Source organism: Emydura macquarii, unplaced genomic scaffold (assembly GCF_026122565.2).
Source record: "Emydura macquarii macquarii isolate MOO-44397 ecotype Brisbane River unplaced genomic scaffold, CSIRO-AGI_Emac_v2 contig_1551, whole genome shotgun sequence".
Lineage (NCBI taxonomy): Eukaryota > Metazoa > Chordata > Testudines > Chelidae > Emydura > Emydura macquarii.
The window spans coordinates 9,950,595-9,975,443 of NW_027131688.1; the positions used below are offsets into that span (position 1 = coordinate 9,950,595).

At 43.2% G+C, this 24,849-nt stretch overlaps 1 protein-coding gene across 11 annotated transcripts in view; it reads left to right on the forward strand.

The window, feature by feature from the left end:
* KTN1 (kinectin 1) overlaps positions 1 to 21,835 on the forward strand; it is a 105,416-nt gene extending 83,581 nt beyond the window's left edge. For 3 of the 11 annotated variants that reach the window (XM_067554828.1, XM_067554827.1, XM_067554829.1), the window contains exons 33-44: positions 1,694 to 1,780; positions 3,647 to 3,736; positions 4,740 to 4,820; positions 6,147 to 6,236; positions 6,320 to 6,412; positions 7,777 to 7,848; positions 8,422 to 8,505; positions 8,707 to 8,790; positions 11,541 to 11,624; positions 14,290 to 14,382; positions 19,796 to 19,915; positions 21,347 to 21,835. In XM_067554828.1, coding sequence (XP_067410929.1) covers positions 1,694 to 1,780; positions 3,647 to 3,736; positions 4,740 to 4,820; positions 6,147 to 6,236; positions 6,320 to 6,412; positions 7,777 to 7,848; positions 8,422 to 8,505; positions 8,707 to 8,790; positions 11,541 to 11,624; positions 14,290 to 14,382; positions 19,796 to 19,915; positions 21,347 to 21,376 — 1,008 coding nt within the window. In that variant the 3' untranslated portion in view covers positions 21,377 to 21,835. Of the gene's footprint in view, positions 1 to 1,693; positions 1,781 to 3,646; positions 3,737 to 4,739; positions 4,821 to 6,146; positions 6,237 to 6,319; positions 6,413 to 7,776; positions 7,849 to 8,421; positions 8,506 to 8,706; positions 8,791 to 11,540; positions 11,625 to 14,289; positions 14,383 to 19,795; positions 19,920 to 21,346 lie in introns of all 11 variants that reach the window. The other 8 variants (XM_067554832.1, XM_067554837.1, XM_067554831.1 and 5 more) reach the window with 5 other exon arrangements.
* Positions 21,836 to 24,849: the final 3,014 nt, after the last annotated feature.

The window sequence follows — 24,849 nt, forward strand, 5'->3', positions numbered from 1 at the left end:
AATACCAGGTCTACACATGGGTGGCGAGTTATATGGGCTCGTGGTGTCCTTGCTCCACCAATATTCAGGAATGTGGGCCTGGCTTCACCAATATCTCTGTGCTGCTGGGTGGGGGGGCAGCCAGAGAGCTTCCAGTGGCACTTGGCCGTGCAGGGCAGAGCGCAGTGGCCCCCAGTGCCCAGGGCAGCCTGGCCATTCTGCCCCCCCTCCCCACCCCCCGGACACACTCTCAGCGGTTGGCCAGGTGCCTCTCCGGTGCCGGCCTTGCCCCCAAGCAGCATGGCCGGCCCTTCCCCCCGCCTCTCTCCCATGTGGGCCCAGTGCCCTGGCCAGGAGCCGCTCCTGCCCCAAGCAATGCAGCAGCCGATCCCACCTCCCAGCCCCTCCCCTCTCTCACTTTGGCGCGGCTGCCCCCCTCCCTAAGGGGCTTACAAGGCAGGTGTGGGGGACGGGACTTGGACCCGTTCTGGGCACCACCGAAAATTATACAAACCTTGCGCCCATGGCTGTACGTGCCCCCTTCACTACACACGCAAGTCCAGTTAATGCTAATGGGAGAACACACCTTTAGGTTCAAAGGTTCAGATGCCACTACAAAATTTATCCTGGATGTGCTTGCTCTTCTGTGACAAGTACATTGCGATTGGGATATTCAGGCAATCGAAGTGGTGATGCAAAAATGTTGAATGTACGTTTGGATTTCATGCCTTTTACGTAGTAACTAAAAATGCAGCAGTCAAATCGGTAGTTTGCCAAGGACTTATTGTTAATTTTGAAGGCTGGGAAAGGCAAGGACCCAAGTACCAACAGTCCTTTTCTTCCCAACCGAGCAACCCTTTCCAGATAATGGAGGTGCAATATTTTATCTTCAAATCGAGTTAACTAATTACCTCGAACTCCTAACTGTGAAATATGATTTGTTTTGTGGCATACATAAGAACGGCTATACTGGGTCAGACCGATGGTCCATCTAGCCCAGTATCCTGTCTTCCGACAGCGGTCCATGCCAGTCCATGTTTGATGACCTTGCCAAGAAAGAAGTAGGAGCACAGCAAATTACTGAATCATTCTTGGGCAGATTGAGACGATGCTCATTGCTCTGGCAAGACCTGCCAAATTTCAGGGTGGGTTTGAAATGAAGCTGGCGTCTCTTTAATTCCATATAGCGAGGATGAGCTCTGTGTTTAAGGCCCCAATCCCGCACTTGGGTGCAAGGATCTACCTGAGGGGATCCTATTGCAAGATTTGGATTTAAGCATATACACTTCCACGTGTATTTAGTCATTCTAGATTATGCAGCTCCACGTGCCTAAAGATCTGTTTTGTAATCTGTGGTTTGGTGTCTGTGTTCCTCACTTCTGAGTACTTTCCTCTCTCTTCTCACAAGGGCAGTCAAAGTGCATGGTTGCCAGCACAGCAATAATATGTTTGTTGTACAATAAACCTGGGACAGGTCTGAGTACACGGGCAGGTGTATGTGTGGGAAATTGGCATTTTTTCTTTCTTCATTCAAACTCTTAAACATCACACTTGTTTTTGCTAGTGTACATCATCTTACTCAGCAAAATCATCTTGCAGTAACCAGCATTTAAATGCAAATTACTGAGTGTAATGCAAAATATACCTCTGAAGTAAACGCAGAAACAGTTTGAATATTGGATGAACTGAAATCATTCTTTCTAAAAATGATTAGGACCTTCGGGAGAAAAACTGGAAAGCAATGGAAGCATTGGCATCAACTGAAAAATTGCTGCAGGACAAAGTGAACAAGACTGCCAAGGTTGTAATGTTAACTGGTAGAAACAATGCATTAAACTAGAAACGAATCTGCAGCTGATTTTTTTTTTAATTCAAATTGAAGCATTTAACTTTTACTGCAATTTAAATAGTCTGTTCTGAATGCGCTTTCATATACTTTCACCTCTGCTTCTACCTGTTGTCTTAAATTACTTTTATTTTTCTTAATTTGTGGGCATGCTGATTTGTTTTTGTTTGCATAATTGTTAGAATCATTGTCCTTGTGGTGAACTCTCAAAAGCAAGTCCCTAAGCTTTATGCCTGAACTGTTTTCAGTGGACACGGTGGCCTTTCTCTTTCGGGTCAAATTGAATGAGCTTATTGCCTAATGAATAGGAATGACTGGATTATTTTAAAAAACCTCAATGAAAAATCATGCTACCCAATTTAGTGGAAAATTCATATTCTTGAAAGCATAGGAAACGGAAATCTCCACTGAAACACACATTCAGAGTGTAATCATGGAATTGTGGCTGCATTGTTCGGAGAAAACTTGGGCTAAAATTCATGAAGTGTCAAAATAGTAAAAGTACTGTTTCATTTAAAAAAAAAAAAAAGGGGGGGGGGAGAAGAGGGCCAAGGGTCAGCTAGCTGGAGGAAGGGGAGAAATAGGACTGTATCTCAAAGATGTTTCAAAAGAAAGCTGCTTGCTCTTTGCTCAGCCCAGCATTCTGAAAAATGTGCTTCTGTAGCTGCTTCTCGCTACATTTATTTGCTCTTCTTTAATCTGAAGATTTTTTTGATGAAACAGGCATTTGCTTATCAGTGAAGCCTATACTGCTGAAAACTAACCTTAAATTTAACACCTTAGCTTCACGGCCTCGTGTCTCTCCCATCTGTTTCTAGAACTGGATCCCAAACTAGTAAGGCTGCAGATGTCACTTTCAGCCGAGTAACTGCAGAGTAGGAGGCTCAGTAACTCGTATGTCAAATTTAGAAGAAAATCAAATTGTATTAGTGAGGAGTGCTTCTTGAAAGTTGCCTTGAGCACAATTGGTACAGCTTACCTTATTTAAAAAATAAATCCAATGATCCCGAGTAAAGAGGAGTGTGTTAACTGACTGGCAAAAAATCCATACAAACCCATCAATTACAAATATGGCAATCAAACATTTCCTAAATGGTCCTTTTTAATATTAATGTTCCCTAAAATAATACTGTGTTTTGTCATTGGGCTCAGATTGCGTTTTACTATTTGTGGCACACAAAAAGGCAAATGAAACGTATAGAATCTCACCCATCTCTAATAATTATTTTCCATTTCATCTGGGGCTCTGGGACAGAGGACAGGAGGGAGTAAAATAAAATCTAGAAAAGTTAACATTGCTTTCTTGGTCGGGTTCAAATGTGCATTAACACATTTCCTCTTTGTCTTTAATTCTAAATTAGGAGGCTTTTTGGGGGTGATTTTAAAAAAATGGATTGTGTTGATCAGAACCAATATGGATTCTTTCTACATTCCAATTTCTAATTTTTTTACTATTAAAATATCACTTTAATTTTTATTCCTGATTTGAAGTTGTCAACATGATCTGAGAATGCATTTGCTCTGCACAGTATAGTCTGTGTTCTGATAGGGTGACTGAGCGATCCTAGAAAATTCCATAGGAATGCTTTAGATTGGAGGAGAATTTTATGCAAATAAAAAGATAATCATGAACAATGTGAAGGCCAAGTTCTGAAGCAATTCAGCACCAGAAAAATACTGGCCATATTTGAAATTATGAAGCCTATGTTAGTTTAAAACTAAGCCCTGGTTTAGATGTGCTATTTTAGGCCTAGAAAAGGACAGTGCCATGTCTATGAAATTTATTACTTGCTTCATGAGACCCATTCTCTCTCAATGCAGGAAAGGCAGCAATACTTGGAGGCTGTGGAGATGGAAACTAGAGAATTGCTGCAGAAACTGTTTCCCAAGGTGTCTCTTCCTTCCAACTTGGTAAGATAAGCTAGTATGTGTACTCCATTGCATCTAATCAGACATGCTCTTTACTTACCCTGCCAGCTGGTGACAGCGGTGCACACAGCAAGTCTGTGCAAAACATTGTCATATTACTGTTGCATTATGCTGCCTCCTTAGGATCTGTTTCACCTGCCTGTTATGTCCTGACATTTACCAAGATTGCCAACTTTTTAGGGCAGGTATTTGTCTACTGCCTAGCACAGTGGGCCTCAGTATCTGACTGGAGCCTTTTTAGGTTTTACTACAGTACAAATAATTATGGCTCGGCTTCCCAGATGAGCTGAGAAGCGTCAGCTCCTGTTAACAGACTTCGTTCTAGTCTGTTTCTAAAGTAGTTTGATAACTAGAGAAGAAACTGGTTTGAGTCCAGAATGTTTTCAAAGGTATGAAAAAGTATTGTGCGTGATTCTGAGAGTCAACCTCAATGTGTCCAGGTGGTGTGCGGGAGAGGAATTGCAGTTACAATGCATGCGGCTATATTTTTTGTTTTAAAATCTTAGGAGTGTTTAAAATAAACACTTGAAGACTGCATAGTTCTGACCTTATTTATAATTTGTACATCTAATTCTAGTTCACATAGGACTATTCACATCACTCTTACATAGTCACTTTCCTGGCGAGGTCTTTCCATCCGTGTGGCAAGAACCAGCTTAATGTACAGGGATCTTGAAAAATGATGCTCTCCTGGTCCTTAGAAATACCTGTTGCAGTATCCTAGCCTTTACAGATTACATAAATACACATGGTTTTGTAAACTACCATTTTGCAATGTGTCACTCCATCAGGGACTCTAGCTGTCAGGTTTAAGTGCACAAAACTGGATATGCAGCTCCTTCAAATAGGAGCTGTGGATTAGATTCTTGTGCACTGAGTGAAAATCCACCCCATAATTTGTTAGGAAACAAGCATTTCTAAAATAAGCTTCTTGATCAGATATTAAATTGTAGATGGTTTTAATTGCATGCATTTTTCCTAACAGAGCCACAGTGAATGGATACGTGGGTTTGAAAAGACAGCAAGAGAATATTTAAGAGAGGCCTCCGGGTCAGAGGAGGTTAAGGTCGGTACAAACAGCATAAGATGCCCTGTGCAGGCATACATCTTCTGTTTAAATTTGTGAGTTGCTTGTGAGGTTGAAGTCAGATAACAGGCTGCATAAAAATTGACATTCATAATGATATCAACAAAACTTCTATAATGAAGGGATCTGAGCAGTTTCTAAAAAGGCAAACAAAAACATCTTGCAACATTGTAAAAGCGACACTACATAATGATGCCGTAAAAAGAACTGGTGGTTCTTTGAGAGCTTGTCTGTGAATAGCACTGTTGGAGACATGCGCCCCCTGTGTGCGACATCAGATTTTTTTGGCCATCGCGGTCTGCTGGGGCTGCAACTTCCCCATAGGTATCCTCGTACCCTGGCCACCCCAGTGTGTGGTGGGTGCAGTGGGTCCAATTGTGCTTCAGATCCTCCTTACCCCCTGTGGCAGGGAGACAGAACCTCAGCAGTGTCTGTCTGCTTCTCTGGGCTACTGTTAATCAGCGGAATCCTCTGGACACCATATTGGTGAAGGAGTTGAGTGACAGTTGGGCCATTCATGCCCTTGGGTGGAGGCCAGGAGGTGTGTGAGGAGATGTAGGGTGCAGGTGTGGCCCCAATGGACACTGCTGGGCCAGAAGAATCTGATTTTACACACACAGGGCCCATATGCGCCAAGAGTGGAATCTGTGTGGACAACGAGCCCCAGAGGGTCACTGTTACTGAAAGACGGGTTAGCCGTTCTTTAGTGGCTTCCAATTAAACTTCCCCTTCCCTTCTACGACTGCTGCAGTGTCATGACATTAATAAACATTGAGTCTCTCTGTCAGGTAACGCTGAAACACAGCACCAGCTGGTGTTCGTTCTCCATTTTTAGAGAAAACTGCTCACGTTTATAGCTCTTGATTAACTTAAGTCAGACATCTACAACACTCTTCATTATAACCCAGTGTACCGGGACACTTTATGCAGCATGCAATTGCATGCTGCTAAAACCAGTATTCATTCATATGCCCGGCCCAGCGTTCCCAGATTCCATGGTGTATTAAGACCCTTTCATTAGATCAGTGCTGTTTAGAGTACATAGGCTTACTTCTTGTTTTCAATAGCACCACAATAATTTATAATTACACAGATTAAAGTCACATAGGAAGAACCTTAGTTGAATGTTGTACCTGATGTCATTTGAATGCTTCCCTTTCCATGCTGTTGGAGGATATAAAGTCCTGTTAAATGTGCGTCACTGAGGGCTTGATTGTTACATTAGGGTGATTAATCATAGAACATAACTCTGTGACGTTTGATGTAAAATACGTGGCATTTCCCTCCCCACCCCCTTTCTTGCAGGCTATGGAGCAGAAGCTGAAGGAGGCTGAGGAGATGCATATAATGTTACAGCTCGAGTGTGAGAAGTACAAGGCAGTCCTTGCAGAGACGGTAGGGAACCCTGTCGCTTTCACCCAATGACACTGCAAACTGTCAGTCTTCCTATCATGAAATTAACTAAAATCCTGTGTTAGGAGGGGATTTTACAAAGACTGCAGAGGAGTGTGGAAGAGGAGGAGAGCAAATGGAAAATAAAAATCGAAGAGTCACAGAAGGAGCTTAGACAGGTATTTATAAAGATCTGTCTTATGAACCTTCTTTCATTTCTTTTGGGTATGTTGTGTGTGGTTCAGACTAACACTAGAATATTTTGCAAACCTCATTTGCTAGGTGATGACACATAAACAATGGTTAGGCAAAGTTAAATCAGTCTGTAATCAGTACAATGAAATACCCTGTATCTCTCTGTGTGTAAGATCGGCCTTTCTTTGGCAAGAGACCTCTACGTACTGAGGGTCTTAGATTTGTGTGGCAGGTCCTTACAGTAGTAATGCCAAACAAAGAAAATATTTATACTGTTGTCTTTTATCCCAAAGGAACTCCAATTATTTTACAAAGTACCATACAACTGTAGTGAAATCCTTTTTTACTGTTGCAATGATGCAGCTATTTCTGGGGTGGCAGCTGTTTAATAGTACACGGTAACATTGCATAACAGATAGGACAGGAAGTTGAGAATTCTGTATCCAACAAAATCCAGGAGTCACTGACATGCCCTAAGGTCTGAATTCTTCTGCCCCAATAAATCATTGTCCAAACTTCCTTCAGACTTCCATTTTCTCATTGTCAATTTGGAATATGCAAACAACGAGCCATCAGTGTATACAGAACCGGGTGGCGGTGTCAAGTTTAACTACAGTAGATTCATAACCATTTCTCTGCAGCTGTTAAAACATGACTGAAATCCATGTGGACTAATTACTCTTGAAACCATCTGCAAGCTTCCTTTTTAGAAAAGGATCAATTTATAGCATGAGCAGCAGAAAAGAAACTTGTAACTATAATACACTTCCTTCCCCAACCCAGAATTAAAATAGGTCAAACCACTTTTTCAAGAAGAAATTTTCTAAACTACTTCTAGGCTGAGAATTTGAAAGCCAGGGTATCAACTTGGAGCAAATGTGTATAGCTGAATTACAAACCTCTTCTTGAAAAGGTTTATAAAAGGCTGACATATCTATAACTATAGATTCACTACCATCTGCTGCCATAATACAGATTTTTAATATGGCAAAATCTGCTGGGTTTAGCTATTTATAGTTTGAATGGACACCATCTTCTCTATCAAGCAAACATGAAGGACATTTGCCTTTAGTATGAATAATTAGAGGGCTGGGTTTAGCACTGTTTAATTAATGTCTTGTTTATGTGGAATCTATATATCTGAAGCCGAGGATTCTTTGTATTGTGATGGGGAGGTGTGCGTGTGTGTGTGTGTGTGTGTGTGTGGCCCACACACACACACATACCCAAGACTTGACTGTTTTACAAAATGTGTACTGTACCAAGATTCTGTTTTTAGTTGAATTACTGTGGCTCTGATATCTCTGGGAACCTTAAATTATATATTCATTTGTGTTGAAAACTGCAGATGCGCTCTTCAGTCGGTTCATTGGAGCATGAGGTAGAGAGATTAAAGGAAGAAATCAAAGAAGCTGAAACTGTACGTTTAAACATTTCATCACTTTGAAGCTTTCCATTAGATAATATATAAAACTGAAGTCACTTCTTAAATTTGAAACCTTTTTGGGAACTATTTCTCACAGGTAGAACAGTTTTGTCTTGTAGATGGAGCTGTATTGTAGATTCAACTCTAAGGCCTTTGGGACAAGATTTTGAAAAAGTGGGTGCCTTGAAGTTGGGCTCTGAAGACTAGATTTAGGCACTTCCATAAATGGCTTGATTTTCATAAGTGTTGAGCACCTGTTCAAGTTAGTGGGAGCTGCTGGGTGCTCACCACCTACGGCAATCAGGTCTCTTATGAAGGCCCCTACATCTAGTCTTAAGAGCGGAACTTCAGGCTAACATTTTTAAAAATCTTGGACTTTTTGTTGTGTTCAAAGATCAAATAAATTGTAGGCAAACCTGGATTTCAATTGCCAACCTGTGCAGTTGCAAGGTTTGAGAATATAAACAATTATTTTATATTCACCAGTAATGTTTGTTAAGAAAACAATAGCCATGAAAAGAAACCATTGGAAACTGTATATGTTAACTGTGTTTTTTCTGTTTCTAGCTTAAAAAAGAGAGAGAACATTTGGAAAGTGAACTAGAAAAGGCAGAAATAGAGCGATCCAGTTACGTTTCAGAAGTCAGAGAGGTAAACGTAACCGACAAAACTACGTTCCTTTTGCTTTATCTATGGCAGTATGTCAGTTGGCATAATGCTAGAATGCTTAACTGTCAGAGTTGAGGAGTTGGTGCTTGTGATTTTTGGGTAGATGGACACACTAATAACTGAGCAGAAGACAAACGGGTATCATAAGGAGACAAATCTTAAAAACTCTAAACTTCATTTCAGCTCAAAGATCTGTTGACTGAATTGCAGAAAAAACTTGACGATTCATATTCTGAAGCAGTAAGACAGAATGAAGAGTTAAATTTGGTAAGAAACGTGTTCTCCAGTGGGCACAAATTACGCTTAAGTGGAGAAACCATTCCAAATCCTGTCTGTCTGTCTAACCTCTTCAGCTTGGTATTTTTGTCCATTGCAATATCATTTTTGTAGTATGACTTTCGCAGTTTGTCTTTCTCTGCTCCTAATGATAGCACTACTGGCTCTTTAGAACAGGTGTAAGCCTTAAGATTTTCATACTTCAATAAACTTTTTCAGGATCAGCTTTTCATGTAATGTAGACAAACTAGTGTAGCTGCAGTTATGACACTTGGACTTACCGAAATTGTGTGTGAGCTGATCAACCTAACTTAGAGAATCAACTTTGGGCTTTCTTTCAAAGATATCTAGAACACAAACATGAAGGAGAAGAGTGGGAACCACCCGCCATAATTCTAGTTGTTAAAGCATGCAGGAAGTAACTCTGGGCATGTGCGAATTGGCCAAAATGTCTCTGATTTGTTCCAACTGTTCAGTGATTTATCACTGCCTGAAACAGCTGACGAAGGGGGTTGCAGCCCACGAAAGCTTATGCCTACAGAAATTTGTTAGTCTTTAAGGTGCTACGGGACTCTCGTTGTTGAAACAGCTGAGTGATCGTTCTGGGTGCTGTCATATAAATGTTCACTAGGCTGCATTTTGATTCCAGAGACTGCCCGGTAACTAATATTGCCACTTGTAGGTTTTTCGAAGCAGAGCTGGATGAATCCAGGTCTGGCCTTCAGATCCATATGCATATTTCCCAGTATGAAGGTTAATTCAACTCAAATACCTTTCTAACTCCCAGTCATTTCACAGGATGGCTGGTGTTCAAGCTCTGGGAAGGGATGATGTCTTAATGTACCAGTATGGGACCAATGCTTTCTTTGTGCCGTCCAAGCGAGAATCACAGAGGGTCTTTCCCCACTCCTAGTCTCCAGTCTCTGTTTTTAGAGAGCGCTAGGCTGGCAAACCCAACATTAATTTCCCCAGGCTGGATTGCAATATCATGCTGACCAGCATGTCCACAGATACAAATCTGGTCTGGGTCAAGCCTGCTCTAGTTTAAAAAATCCAAACCTACTTGAGATTAGTAATGCACAGGCAATTCTAGAAGCCAAGTGGCATTCTCACTAGCATGCAGATGCTCTTCCAGCTCTCAGCTGTTCTCCCCCCATATTGGTGTCACAGTTTTGGATGCTCTTGGAGATTTAGGATTACCTGGTGTTACCTGTGGAGTGCTCTTTGTGTTCTTGCCTTCAAATCCTGGTTTGTAAGAACCACGTCAACAACTGCAGCTTCCTCTCTGGAGAGTAAACATGCACATTATTGCTGTGCAAACGGCCTAACGGTTGAAGGAAACAGATTTGAAAACACACCTGAAAAAGTGAACATTAAAGTTGCTGAGAGAAATGCATATGTTTAGCAGGGCTGTTACAAATACTGATGGATTCTCAATAACTTCCCTGCCCATAAGACAGTCTGAATGTCGGTAGCAACATTCACTGCTCAGACTAGCTGCAATAGCTAAAAATCCCAGCTCTGTAGCAAGATAGCCAAGCAACTGCAGCCCAGTGGTGCTGGATGAGTTAAGTCTGTAGTGGTGTTATCATCATCCCCTCACTCTCCCTGTTGCTTGTTTGTGTGTGATGAGGTAGCAAACTGACTCTACTTTTTCCACATACAAAATGTACAGGAATAGTCTAGAGTTTGGATGGGTTTAAAGCAGGCAAGAGCTCGAGGGAGAGACAGTGAAATATCGAAGTATAATATTGGTTAATTTCCAAGGCAAACAGGGAGCAGCAAGATGGTGAAACTGCAAAGCCTCCCTTGGACTAGCGACACTTCCCCAGGAGCAGGAAAAGGATACCCCTCTGGCAGAGAGGGAAACCCTTGAGTGTTTGTAAGAGACAAGTACCATACAGGGGAATGAAATTCACAAGAATTCTTGACCAGGAATCCACCAGACCAGCACTTGAAGGCTTCTAGTGAACTTGGCCCTTTGAGGATCATGCATTAAGTGTTGCAGCCATAGCTCTAGAGGGGTTGAGATGGATGCAACGTCCAAGAGCAATACAAATAAAATAATAAAAGGAGATACTTAAAATGTCCATCATTCTTTAGCAGCTGTACTTTGGTGCAACCGACACAAAGAAATAGTTTAGTTTTCTAAATAGTAAAATCTAAACACAATCAACATTTTAATCTCTTATAGATGGTGATAAACCATGAGACATGACATTAGCATGCTGGTGCAGTGAACACGCTTCTAACAAGCAGTTGCCATACTGTGATGACAAATACAGCCTGGAGCGTATTGAACAGTGAATTTTAGTAGCGAGCTGGCTGTTTGATCTGAGCTAGTAATATGGTGGCAATATCCTAAGCGCTGGATGTTTGCTATGAATTAACCTTTCCGCTAATATTCCTATTTCACTGACCACAAAAAAGGTTTTCATAAACTTAGCGTACTAATTTTCATACTGGCAATGGAGCTTAAAGTTGAAACCATATGCAGTTGTCACACTGAGTTTAATCTCTGCTCTCTCTCTGTAGCTTTTGTTCCTTACATTTAACTTTACAGATGGAATCTCTCCTCCTTGGCTTTCTTTGTAAATTTTGTAACACATGTTGACTAATCACCGATGTGTAGTAATGAGTCATTTTTTTTTCCCCTTCTGCAATCAGTGATGCACTGGATTAATCCGAGAGGGATACAAATTAAATGGGAAAGAGCCTTACTCTTTCTTTCTATCTTACAGCTGAAAACACAGTTAAATGAAACACTAGCAAAACTTAAAATTGATCTAAGTGAGAGACAGACAGTGGCTGGCGACTTGCCTAAGGTAAGGGGAGCTATTTAACAGATGCAGATATTAAGATGATATAAAAAACTTGATTTTTAACCAGACACTAATGACATCTGTAGATCCATCGTGCTCAAATACAGGTGGACTATAAAATGTGGAGCTGAATGTTTGCAGAGTGGGATTGTAAACTCTAGGGTCCGAATTCTGATTTCTAGCCAGTGGGACTGTGTGTAGCCTAGACTAGACTGGACACACTATCTGACTAAGATACATATCTTCTTACTTGAGGAATAGGATGGGGTCAGAAGGAAACCACTGAAAAGCTGTATAGCCAATGATTGCTCTGCTTAAAACTGTCCTCTGTTCATTAGAGTTCATGCTGATGAAAACATGGTAGATAATGCACTTAACAGCAGTCCTTAGCAGTAATGAATTCAGCAGCCATGCATATACCCTGTGTGTCACTGGAATATACCCTACAATATTACAAGATCTGGAAAAGAAAAGTAACTGCATGAGATGAATGATTCCTTACTGGCATTTGTTGCAATATCTGTTTTGCAGTGGGGACAACCTAAGACGTGAGAGAAATTCTGGTGTGCCGAATCAAAATATAAATTGACCTCACATGGAAGGGATCAATACTTGGGTTTGAGGAAGCTTCACTCAGTGCATTTGGGTGAGAGGGTGGCAAAGGTAGCTTGATGCCACCTTTCTGTCGCTCTCAGTCCTGGGGCTGGCAATTTGTTTTAGATGGTATTGGTGTGTAACTTCTCCACCGAGGCTGTTGCAAAGGCCTGGGGTTACTGGAGCACGGTGCTCACCAATCTCATCACTGATGCTCCTATTCTGTTAGAAGAATGAGCAGGGGTGGTGTGAGGCTGGTTATGCCGCTCTCCCATGCCGAGGGAACCCTTAGCTTGCCATTTAGGGCAGCTTTAATGCCCTTCTGTGCTGCTGGAGCAGTGCAAAAGCAGAGTGCATTAGCACAGGGCAGATTCTTGCCCTTTTTTCCTAAGTCAAGCTGGATGTAACACTCCATTGTTCTGCAGAAGCAGCTTTGCCAGTTGTGAGGCCAGCCTTTTAATCTTGGGAAGAGTTTCATATCACACTACAAATGTGTTTCACTGACGTCCTGATGGAAACAACTGCTCTTATCAGAAACATTTAAAGTCATGTGTGTTCTCTCTTCTGCTACCCCGAGGGTTGTAGATGATGATTTGGATTATGGTAGCACTTAGGAACCCTAACCTTGAACCAGGACCCCAATGTGCTAGGTGCTGTACAAACAGAACAAAAAGAGGGTCCCTGCCCCAATTTAAGACAATAGATGGATACAGACAGATGGTGGCGTTCAAGGACTCAATGAGACAATATAAGTGAGCAAGGACGGCAGTGGTCTCATTTCCCCAGAGCCGAACTGTTCGGTTTTTGGTAGGCATCATGGAGAAAACGAGTTCTAAGGATGGTTTTGAAGGACTGTGATGAGGTAGCTTTGCAAATGTTTATGGGGAGCTTCTCCCACGTGAGAGGCAGCATGGGCAAAACAACAAAGGCGCTTGTCTGAAAACTTAACAAGTGGGCAGCGGAGGCTGGGTTCAGCATCTTGATAGTAAATGGTAGGCCTCAAATGAGGACAAGTAATTTAGAGAGGGGCACGCGGTCAAAATGATGGTCTAGGAAAGTGATCTTTGCAGCAGCATTCTGAATGGATAGGAGCAGGGCAAGATTGCATTTGCCATGGCAGCAGAGAAGCGTATTGCAGTAATCAAGGTGAGAGCTTGGATGAGAGTTTTAGCTGAGTGGATGGATAGGAAAGGCCGTATCTTAGAGACGTTATGCAGCAAAAATTGGCAAGATTTAGACATAGTCTGACTCTGAGAACTTTGAGGTCTGAGCTGAAGAGGACACCCAGGTTGTGGGTCTAAGTGACAGGCAGGGTGGTGGTAGTGGCATTCCCACTGATGGAGAGGAGGTATCAGGGAGGCCTTCGTGGGAGAAGACGGAGAGCTCTGTTTTAGCCCTGCTGAGCGTTTAGCTGACGACTAGAGCTCCATGAGGAGATGTCAGACCAAGACTGTAGTTTGTACAGAAGAAGCCATGTCTGTAGCAGAGGTAGGTCTGCAAGCCGGTATTGTTGGCAGGGTGGACATTGCAGTGGGAGAGAGGGGCAAACGACTACGGCAACTCTGCTTTCTTGGTGCAGGGATACACAAATAAGGCCACCGATATCTTTTCAAAAGCTTTCTAAGATGCAAGAAACCAAAGCGAGTGAGAGAAACATATCGTATGGGAAGAGGGCATTGATTAATTCCCACTTGAACAGCGATAACGCTAGGCCATCCTAGATGATTTTCAGTGTATTATGTATAAATGGCAGATATATGAACTAGGTTTCAGCTGCTTATCCGAGTTAGTCTTTCACATTAAACGATCTGTGGCTGAACTTTTCCCTAATGTCTTGACACAAGGCTATTAAAATTTCCCACTAGCATAACTTTCAAATGTAGCCAGGCTGACATGCAAAATATCAGATTGTAAGAAGACACGTCCGTCTCAACGACTGGCTTGGTCCCCTGAGGGAACATGGCATAAAACAGATTTTTCTCAAGAACACGTATTTTCTGTGAGTCTATCATTAGTAGCTAGCAGGTAGTTTGCTTTTCAGCCTTTAATTGCTGCCTCTGTTTTTCCCCTACAGGCCCAAGAGTCTCTGGCATCTCTTGAGAGAGAAATAGGAAAAGCTGCCGGGGATACCAACGTTATTGAGAACAGTGATGTTTGCTCGGAGCCAGTGAGTATTTTCTTTGAGTCCATCTCCAGGGGTACTCCAGATTTTATGCCAAGAGTGAACTCTGAGAAATGAGCTGTAGCTACAGAACATAAAATATTCCACTGGCACTGAAATCGAGCCAGGAGATTTTCCCTAGCACCAAAAATGTCAGGAGTGCTTCCTCTTTGAGCTGTATCTTGTCAATGCTGAGGGTCACAAGGGTTTTTATACTTGGGCTCTGCCAGTATTTGCACCATGACCCCTTGTCTTTCAAGTTCACCTTCAGGGGTGGGAGAGGAGGGTTGACTCCTGAGACAGGATTTTCAATATGGAAATAAAATTGGCCTGGTCCTTTGGGTGTAGAAGGGAAGAGTTTTAACAACACTTCTCCCCTTGTTCAGGGATGCTAAAAATGATCTTCCTGTAACTAAACAAGCTGCAAACATGAAACATTTGATGGGCACCCTGAAATATGCAATTCCATGCAGAGACTGGCACCTTGTCCTGTCTCAGTATTGAAACACACATCTTAACACCTTCGGTCAGAGCCATCCTACCCAAGGGGAGGAGCAGGTCAGCCCCCTGATGGTGCCTTGGTCTTGCTTTAGACGATGATGCCCCATAGGGAGCATGATCCGGCGTGGCAGCAGAATCTCGTTGGTCTGCATTTCAGTCAGCAATGAGCCTGAGAATCCCTTCGTGTGGCAGGTTGGCAGTTTTCTGGAGCGTGTGGCTGTTTTGTGATTCTCGTCTGTGATAGCTGTAAATCGAAAGGTTACAGCTGAAATTTTTTGGCAGCTACAGAGTGGGACAGCCGACATCGAGCTGTGAATATCAGTGAAGGCCTGATTTTTCTTAAACGTCTTGGGTGCCTTCCGTGAGCCCACAGATACCAAGGTTGAGCATGCAAATTAGGCTAATGAGCTAAAACATCAGGGGAAGTCTGCTACAGCTTTCCACTGTTCAGCAGCTAAATTATGGGAACTAATTATCCAAAGATCTGATTTTTTTTTTTTTTTTTTTTTTTTGAGACGGGTGGAAGAAATACCATACTTGGAGGTGGTGGGGGAGAAGCTGCAGATGTGGGTGGGACAAGCCATTTCTATCGACTCCATTTTGCTACTGAAGGTAAAAGTAACTTCAAAAGCCTAATGGATCACAGTTCACCACACAGCAGTATAGAAGAATCTTGCTCTGCAGTTATTAGAAGAAATGAATGCCAGTCTGGAAAGCAATCGGTCATTGACACTGTTTGACTGTTGCGTCACAAGCCGCAGTGCCAGGAGCCAAAGATATATCTGGTCCCACGAAGTTATTAAAGTGTCAAGACTGGCAACTTCCCTTGTGATGAAGGATACGATTTAGTTACGGAGGTCATGGATTCCGACACTTTCTGGGACCTCCGGGACTTCTAGGGCAGGGCTGGAGCAGCTGTTAGCCGCTGAACAGCTGATAGGCTGGGCCGGCCTGCTGGATTTCCCCTCTTCCCCAGGATGTTTATAGTAAAAGTCAGGGAGAGGTCCCGGCTTCTGTAAAATTCTGTTTATTGCCCATGACTTATCATAGAGTTGGAAGGGACCTCAGGAGGTCATCTAGTCCAACCCCCCTGCTCAAAGCAGGACTAACCTCAGCTAAATCATCCCAGCCAGGGCTTTGTCAAGCCTCAGCTTAAAAACCTTTAAAGATGGAGATTCCACCACCTCCCTCGGTAACCCATTCCAGTGCTTCACCACCCTCCTCGTGAAAAACGTTTTCCTAACTTGTCCTTGGCTCTTACTAAAACTACCCATGACAGAATGTTCACCTTCCTTGTGATATACAGAGTTTGCCAAATGTAAGATGTTGCCCTGTCCTGCTGGCACATGAAGATATGGTGATGGCCAGTGTTGCTGTGGTTCTCTGGCTATGCCAGATTGCATTACCAAAGTGGTCGTGAGGCCTGTGCTTGCTTATGCCTATCCACTGCTCTGCTTTTGTAATGGCCTTCGTCTTGGCTTGGCACTGGGGATTGAACTGCACACGCCCAGAGCTGAAAGCGAGTCTCTAGAGCATGAGCTGAAGAGACGAGCTCTCATGGGAAGAACTGGAAGACTTGCATGCTCTGAGTCATATACACTGGCCAGGGGGTCACACATTCGCACCCCAGCTTGTCCCTTGTAGAACTCCATGTGCATTTCTCTGGGTGGATAGCAATGCAAACGCTTCATGTGTCCACGTTCTACAATGTGCAAACCCAGAGGTAATGTAACATACTGGCTGAGGTGTCAAGCAAACCAGTCAAGAGATTCAGTCACTTTCCACGCAGCGACCACAAGCACCAGTTGCACTGGTGCGGGATCCTCTGTGCTCCGTCAGTTGTGAATTATGGTTGCTTAACGAAAAAGATGACTGCACTTGAACCATTGCACATTTAGACTCCCTGCTTTTATAGTGCTATGAAACCCGACTAATGCGACTACCCAGATGGCTTCGAAGACGCCTCACTGAGTGCTAGGGACATGCCAGGTTGGAACTTGCAGATAGGAGCTGTCTGAGTTCTCAGATTCTGCACAAACATCTGGATACTTTTGTACCTAGTGAATAAACTCACTACAAAGCACAGCTGCAATCTTAGCCATTTCTAATCTCTGAATCCAAACCTAAAATCCTACTTTTGTGCTAAATGCTTGAAATGCCCTGTCTAGTCAGTGTGACTGAAATTAAGCAATGGGCTTTGCCGTCTGTCCAGACAGGAAGATGAGAGCTGCAGACACACAGGATGGGAGTTTTCTCTGGCTCTGTTTCAAATGTCTTTTTAGAGAGGTGTACACGGGACAAATACTGCCTCCCCACCTGCCCCGGGAGAGCTGAACGCAGAGAAGTTGGTGGTGGCAGGCTGTGGGAAGCCTGCAGCGAGGGAGTCACCTCCTCCTCACCAGCCGTGGATGCACCAGTCAGAACCTTTTCTTCCTCGCAGTGGAGAACTAGGAGTGAAGGGAGACCACAGCAATGAGAGAGAAAGTATTGCAGCCCCAAAACTGCAGAACTGGCAAAAGCAGCTGTGGCAGTGGTGGGTTGAGCCCAAGTCCAAGTAGGGGAATTGGGAGTTGATCCCAAGAGGTTTATGTAATACAAGTGTTAGTCAGTCCAGATTCGTGAAACTAAATTATACAATGAATGTGAAAGGAAGAGAGAGAAGAAGCAGTGGAGAGAAAAGAGAGAGAGTAGTGCACTCTACCCCAGAGGAGAAGAGGTGTAAGAGGGAATAAAACCCTGTATTTACCTATTATAAGAGAGGAGCAGTCCCAGTTGTTCGTTATTGTGTAATCCATCTGTTGTGCGCCCAGATGCAGATGTCAGTTAATTCTGTAGTTCATTAATTTGCTAGACGGCAAGTGTGACTTGGAGTCAGACTTATTTAGCCATGTTAAACACTTGAGAGAATTCTCAGGTTCAACATACATAGATTTAATTGTCTGATCACTTATAGTGGCTACTTTATTTAATATAGATTCCCAGTTATTTTTACAGTGGAGAAACATGTTTGCAAAGCTGTTACTCTGCAAACATGGCCCTCACATACTCTTACCAACCTCTGTGTCTTAGTTTATCTGGGACACCACAACAATGCTGGTAGGTTTGATTTAGTGTCCTTCACTGATTTTTTTGATGCATCCAACCATAATCTTAGCCAAATGGGGTACATATTTTTTTTCATGATCACTTTCCACCTTTTAAGATGACTAGTGTCTTGGACAAACTGTTTTCTAAAGATATATTTTAAGGCTTGATTATTACGAACATTTTAGTAGATTATCTAGTTGTGGTTGAACTAGTTCTGATAACAGAGGAAGAGGACCTCCTGAAAACCATATCTTAATGTTCACCAGCTCTAAAAGTATGTCTGTCCAAACTTGTAATTTTAATTTTTCTGTAACTATCAGGTAGGTTTTTCAAAAGTACTAAGCATAGATCTAACTCTGTTTCCACTGAAGTCAATGTCACAATTGCAAATGATAGAGAGAGAGCAAAGTTAAACTAATGCTGAAAACTTCACCCAGGAAGTGCCTTTCTGTATTCCAACTGAGTATTGGAATAATTGCAGCAGCTGAGGTCAGGGTTTTTTGTGTGTGGCTATTTACAAATGAAAGCTCCTCCAGTGTGTTCCAGCTTCGGAGTTTGAGCAGAATGAAAATAGTAAAATCTCAATGTTTTTGTATGGTGGTCTTGTATGGAACCCTCTGCTGACAGTAATATTTGCAGTATAAATGGGGGTTGATATCATGTTTGATTCTAGTTTTACCTGAGCAAGTTTGACTTCTGGGATACAAAATAAATGACGAGTGAAGTTCGAAAACCAAGGGCACGTCATCTATTTGTGCAAAATAAGAATTTTGGATGAACAGGGCTGGAACTAGTTTGATTGCATCAGGAGCGTGACCTTTTTCTAGATCTTTCTAGGTGTATAGTCCTCTCTTCCAGTTCTGTTTGAGTGCCTTATTAACTTTCTAGCCAGTTATATTAAAATTTGGTGAATGCCAGAGAAGTATAGCCAACGGGATAGTGAGTCAGTCCATAGATTCTACCCAGGACTGGACTAAGAAACCACCCCAGCGGCAGAGGGTGGGAGAGCGGCCAGCTGGCTGATGGCTATGCAGGCATTCTGAGCCAGAATCGGAGTGCTGTCTCCTCCACGTGAATGACAAATCTGAGTTGCTGTTACTTGGCCAGCTTTCTGCATGTGAGACTAGAACTGTGTGCCATCTCCAGTGAGTGGGAGCTGGAGCTTTATGCCCAAGGATATGACCCCCATTATATGCTACTAATCACGAGATCCATCTGAAAACCAAACTGTTTATAAAATGCATTGGTTTCTTGTTGTACTGCTAGGATCTCAGCGTGTGGGGACAGGCAGGGGGACAGAGCCTACTGTAAACCAGACAGCCATTTCCCTTGCCCCTTCCACCCGCCACCGGCAGCATGTCGATTGGAATGACAAACGTACAGAACTCCTCCAGGATGCAAACTTGGTCCTTCTGGATACAATTGGATACCAACGGACTCGCCTCACTCACTGATCATTCTGTCAGATTGCTGTGTTCTGAGCCCTCTCCTGCTCACCGTGCTATCTCAGCACCCAATATTCATGCCTAATGGCGTGCGTCCGGTAGTCTAATCAGATATTCAGTCAGACCTGCGGGATATTGGTGTTATGCTGCCAGCAGCCAGACATTGACTAACTGTGGCTACCACGCTACAAGTGTAAGTCCCAAATCAATGGACGATGGGTCCTTCACTTTCTCCAGTGTTCTCCGTGTGGAGATATGGTTGCCAGAGTTGCATGGTGTATATAACTACGCGTCAGAAGCCGTTGTTTTGTATTGAGAATCTAATTCCAGGTGCTCAGGAATTAGATTGTAAATGAGATTTTAATTCTATTTTTCTTCCGTTTCAGGAATTGACTGAAAAAAGACTAAACCTAGCAGTGAGCCTAAGCCAGGATATAGGACACCTCAAGAAGTTGCTTGTGTCAATAAGCCAAATGCTCTCAAAGGGAAAAGAACACTATCAGCTAGTAGGTAGGAAATGGACCCTGTTTAGCTGTAACCAGAGGTATGTCGACACGGCAGTAAAACAGCCGTGGCTGACGTGGGCTGCAGGGCTATAAAATTGCAGTGTAGACGTCCAGGCTGGGACTCTGGGACCCTGTGAGGGGGGAGGGTCCCAGACCCTGGTCTCCAGCCTGAGCCAGGACGTTTACAGTGTAGTTTTGTAGTCCTGTGAGTCTGAGTCAGCTGACATAGGCCAGCTGTGGGTGTCTTATTGCAGTGTAGACATACCCAGGCTATCTGTCTCTCACAAGCATTCTCTAACATCTGGGCAGTTGGGTTTGAACAAGTCTGATGGCTGTTCACTCTGACGGTTTAGAGAGAGGTTCTGCCAAAGCTTCCTCAGGGTACCAGACCAGTTCTTATTCCTTTCTCCATCCCTCCTCCATTCAGCCTTCTCAGATCTCAGGCTTCTCTGCGTCTCTTCCTAGGCCGGAGGGCTCACTGTCTGGTTATGACTCGACAATGACACCTCTTTTTCCATTCCCTCTGTTGACAGATGCTTGACTTTTCCATGTAGGAGTCTTCCAGGTCCTGTTTGTTCCCATAGTGCCTGCTGCGCTAACATATTAACTTTCCTTTTCCTGTTAACAGTGCAAAGGCTCGTAGATACTGGTGTATCTTTGAAATGGGTATACAAACAACCGAGTGAGATTTTACTGAGCGTGTAGTGAGAGTGTGGAACAGTCACTGTGATAAGAAATATCTTCAGCTTCAATCTGGAGGCATTAGGGCATATGTTTTTGTGTTATTGGGTTTGCACACTTCAATGCAGAGCTGCCTTTTAAAAACCCTTGCAGAACTGACTGACAAGTGCTGATGACCTGTTAAACGGCCTGAGCTGACAAAAGGTTGGACAAGCCTGATGTATTGGAACTTCTTACAGAACCCCTCAGATCTGAGACCGCTAAAAGAGAGATGGAGGACTGTGAAGGCAGCAGTCTGAATGGGGAGAGCTGCTATAGCTGACTGAACAGAGTTGGAGGTTTGGTTTATAAGAATTAGGCATTCAAGTTTTTTGGTTGTGAACACAGGGATGTTCGGTGAAGTCAGTGTCTGAGCTGTCGCACCCTTGTATTTAGAACAGGCGCTTTCTTCTTCCTCTTCTTAATATCCATGGTTTTATCTCAAGGGCATCTGTCTTCTGAGGGGTCAGGAAGCTCAAGTTTCTCAAGAACTGCTTTGTACCTTGGGTAACAAGAGACACTGTAAATATCCTCCCAACCATTGGGCTTTGGCATCCGTATCTGTTCTGGACTTAACCACCGAGGTGGCCACTAGCCTGGTTTTTGGAGTGGCCCACTCAACTAATGTGTTTGCTGTAGGTGAATGTCTTTGAGCAGTAATTCTTTATAAACTCCTTGACTTAAATGGATTTAATTTTCTTTCTCTTGCAGAATGAAGTCACAGGGGAATCATTAATCTGAGGACAGCAGAAGGCACTGTATTATATTTTGCCAAATTAAAGCCTTATTTATGTTTTCACCCTTTCTACTTCGTCAAACACTGAACAGAGTTTTGTCTTTTCTAATTCTTGTTAGACTACTGATTTAAAGAAGAAAAACTCTGTAGTCGCCTCCAGAGTTTAGTTTTATAATAAAAAATGGTTTGGATAATTAGACCTCTACATTCCTGGAGATACAGTAAATGTATAATCTTTTCTTTTATTTTGCGCAGTAAAACTTGTTCAGAAAATCCAGAGTGGCAATGGCAACAGAATAAATATAACATTTTAATACTGATGTTGTACACTGTTTTACTTAGATACATTTTTGGGAGTAGTGGCCTCTGACTTCAGCCTCAAATAAACACTCCTTTTTTGGTTGCTAATGTAATCCGGTTTTGTAATGGTGTCAGCAAATAAAGGGATGCTTATTATTCAGAAAGTGCTTCCGTTGTTATTTGTTGTTGACTCATTGGCATTGCCACAAAAGTTCCACGCCCTCCTTCCTTAAAAAATTAAAGCACCAAGTTATAGCCGAGTGCTGCTATCCAGTGGTCTGCATCCAGTACGAGGCCCTGCTGTCCCTCTCCGAGGTCTTGTCCACACAGACAACGCAACACAAACTGGAAGACTTAGATGAAGGCTTTTTCCTCCCACGGACTTGGGGAAAAATAAGATGCTGTTTTTTAAAAAATCAATAAATTCTTCTCTCTGGTCAGGGTAAATCATTTACTTAAAGCAAAGTTGCAGGAAAATAGCCTGGGATGATGGGGAGGAAGGGAACCTACCAGAGAATGTGCCAGTGCATTTCCCAGAACTCTGTAGATGTTCTGTTCAGATGGATTGCGTCCATTAGAGATGTTAATTGCACATAGTAAGCAAACAGTTTCTTTATGGTAAAGTTCTTGGTCAATGTCTACATGGCCTTGCTGCCCCTTGAACTCCTGCACCGAAGTGATTTCAACACAATGGCCATCTTGAGCACTCAGTTCCAGTGTCGGGTGTAACTTGAAGTGAAATATTGCATCAGTTCATTCCTGGTGACGTGCTGCTTGCTTAGGACTCTGTGTGTTTCTGCAGCTGGGAGGTGTCATTCCCAGCACGGGGAGACAGACTCACGCTAGCTCAGTTGGAACTAGAGCACTAAAAATAGCCGTGGACGCAGTGGTGGCGGCCCAAGTCCACGTCTGCCCGACCTCCGGGTCTGAGCCGAGCTGTTGCCAGCGCCTCCATGTCCACACTGCTATTTCTAGCGAGCTAGAGCCTGTCTACCCGGCTGGGAATCTCCCTTCCAGGCTGCTGGATGGAGCTCAGAATGCCATTTGTCCAATAAATCTCTAGCAGCAACCATTCTCGGCGCACAGGGGATCCTGGGTATGAACTTCCAGCGGAAGGAAGAAGGTGCTGGTATTTGACACAGGACTTCAGTGGGTCTTCATTGGAGAGCAGACCTGGCAATTGGCTGTGTGGGATAACAAAGCCCTTCTGCCTGTAGTGATGGGGAATGGAGAAATCCTTCCTTAGCTAGACACAGATTAGATGGGCCCTTTGTCCTTTCATGGGCTTTTGTGTTTTTAAGAGAGCATCTCTCTCTGAATCCAGTAATACAGACAGGCTTAGGAAGCCTCGTGAACAGTTTTCAATCACCAGGAGTGTCTTACTTTGCTTAATTTCCTATAACACTTCCTAATATTATCTGCAAGAAGATTAATAAAGAAATTGGGAATTGAAGTGAAATAATCATGGAAGCTAGAAATGGGTCAGAGAAACTAGCCTTCCAGAGTTTTTTGCAATTTTCTTTCACTGGCCATGTGGGATTGGTTCCTGAAGTTGATTTGCTGGTACTTCGTCCAGTCTAGTGTTATGGAGATGGGAAGTGATCACATGGGTTCATTGTTTTCCTGCTGCTTGTCTGAGATGCAAGTCCTGTTCTGACCGGCCGCTGCAAAATCCATTCCCAATCAGCGTGTTCCAGAGCAAGGGGCAGAATTACAGTGTTAGAAAACTCATCTGTCTCAGTGTAGGAGCTTGGTTTGTGGACTACACACGGCACACGTTTTGAAAACGAATCTGTTCCTTACTTCATTGTCTGTGAGACGGAAATGTGCAATGGGGAGGGAAAAAACCCTATAAAGTCAATCCTTCTAATTTTAAAAAAATCATCCTTTGATCTTGGTAAAAATAGCTCTCTTCCAAGTGTCTGGGTGTCACTGGAGCTGAATGTAAGGGAAGTGCAAGATCAGGGAAAACCACCAGATTAACACAACTGTTTGCAGTCTTTTTATGCTGGATTCTCCCCCGCCCACTCCCCAACACACACACTATTTCTGACAGCTTGGCCTCTGTGTCCCTGAGAGAGCGTTTGAGGTAATAATAAAAATAATGACCAAAACCAGCCAGCCATTCCAAGGCATTACTGAGCCCCACCACATCTTCCTCCTGCTTTTCCCAACCTACCACCCCTGCATCGCGTTTCTCCAGACTGAGCTTCAGCCAGTTGGCTGTTGTCCACGCTCTGGTTATCTCCAACCCTGGGTATAATACGTTCAATAGCACGGACTGGATCAGATGAAATCTTGACTTTAATAAAGCTTTTGATACTGTCCTGCATGACCGTCTCTTAAACTAGGGAAATACAAGCTAGATGAAGCTACTATAAGGTAGGTGCAAAACTGGTTGTAAAACCGTTCCCAGAGAGCAGTTATCAATGGTTCACAGTTATGCTGGCAGGACACAATGAATGGGGTTCCGTAGGGATCAGTTCTGGGTCTGGTTCTGTTCAATATTTTCATCAATGATTTAGATGATGGCATAGAGAGTACACTTATTAAGTTTCCGGACGATACCAAGCTGGGAGGGGTTGCAAGTGCTTTGGAGGATAGGATTATAATTCAGAATGATCTGCACAAACTGGAGAATTGGTCTGAGGCAAATAAGATGAAATTCAATAAGGGCAAATGCAAAGTACTCCACTTAGGGAGAAATGATCAGTTGCACAATTACAAAATGGGCAATGACAGCCTAGGCTGGAGTACTGTGGAAAGGGATCTGGGGACATAGTGGACCATAAGCTAAACATGAGTCAACAGTGTAATACTGTTGCAAAAAAAGCAAACATGATTCTGGGATGTATTAGCAGGAGTGTTGTAAGTAAGACACAAGTAGTAATTCTTCCGCTCTACTCCGCGCTGATTAGGCCTCAACTGGAGTATTGTGTCCAGTTCTGGGCGCTACGTTTAAGGAAAGATGTGGACAGATTGAAGAAAATCCAGAGAAGAGCAACAAAAAATGATTCAAGGTCTAGAAAACATGACCTATGAGCGAGATTGAAAGAACTGGGTTTGTTTAGCCTGGAGAAGAGACGACTGAGAGGGGACATAACAGCTTTCAAGTACATAAAAGGTTGTTACAAGGAGGAGGGAGAAAAATTGTTGTTGGCCTCTGAGGACAGGTCAA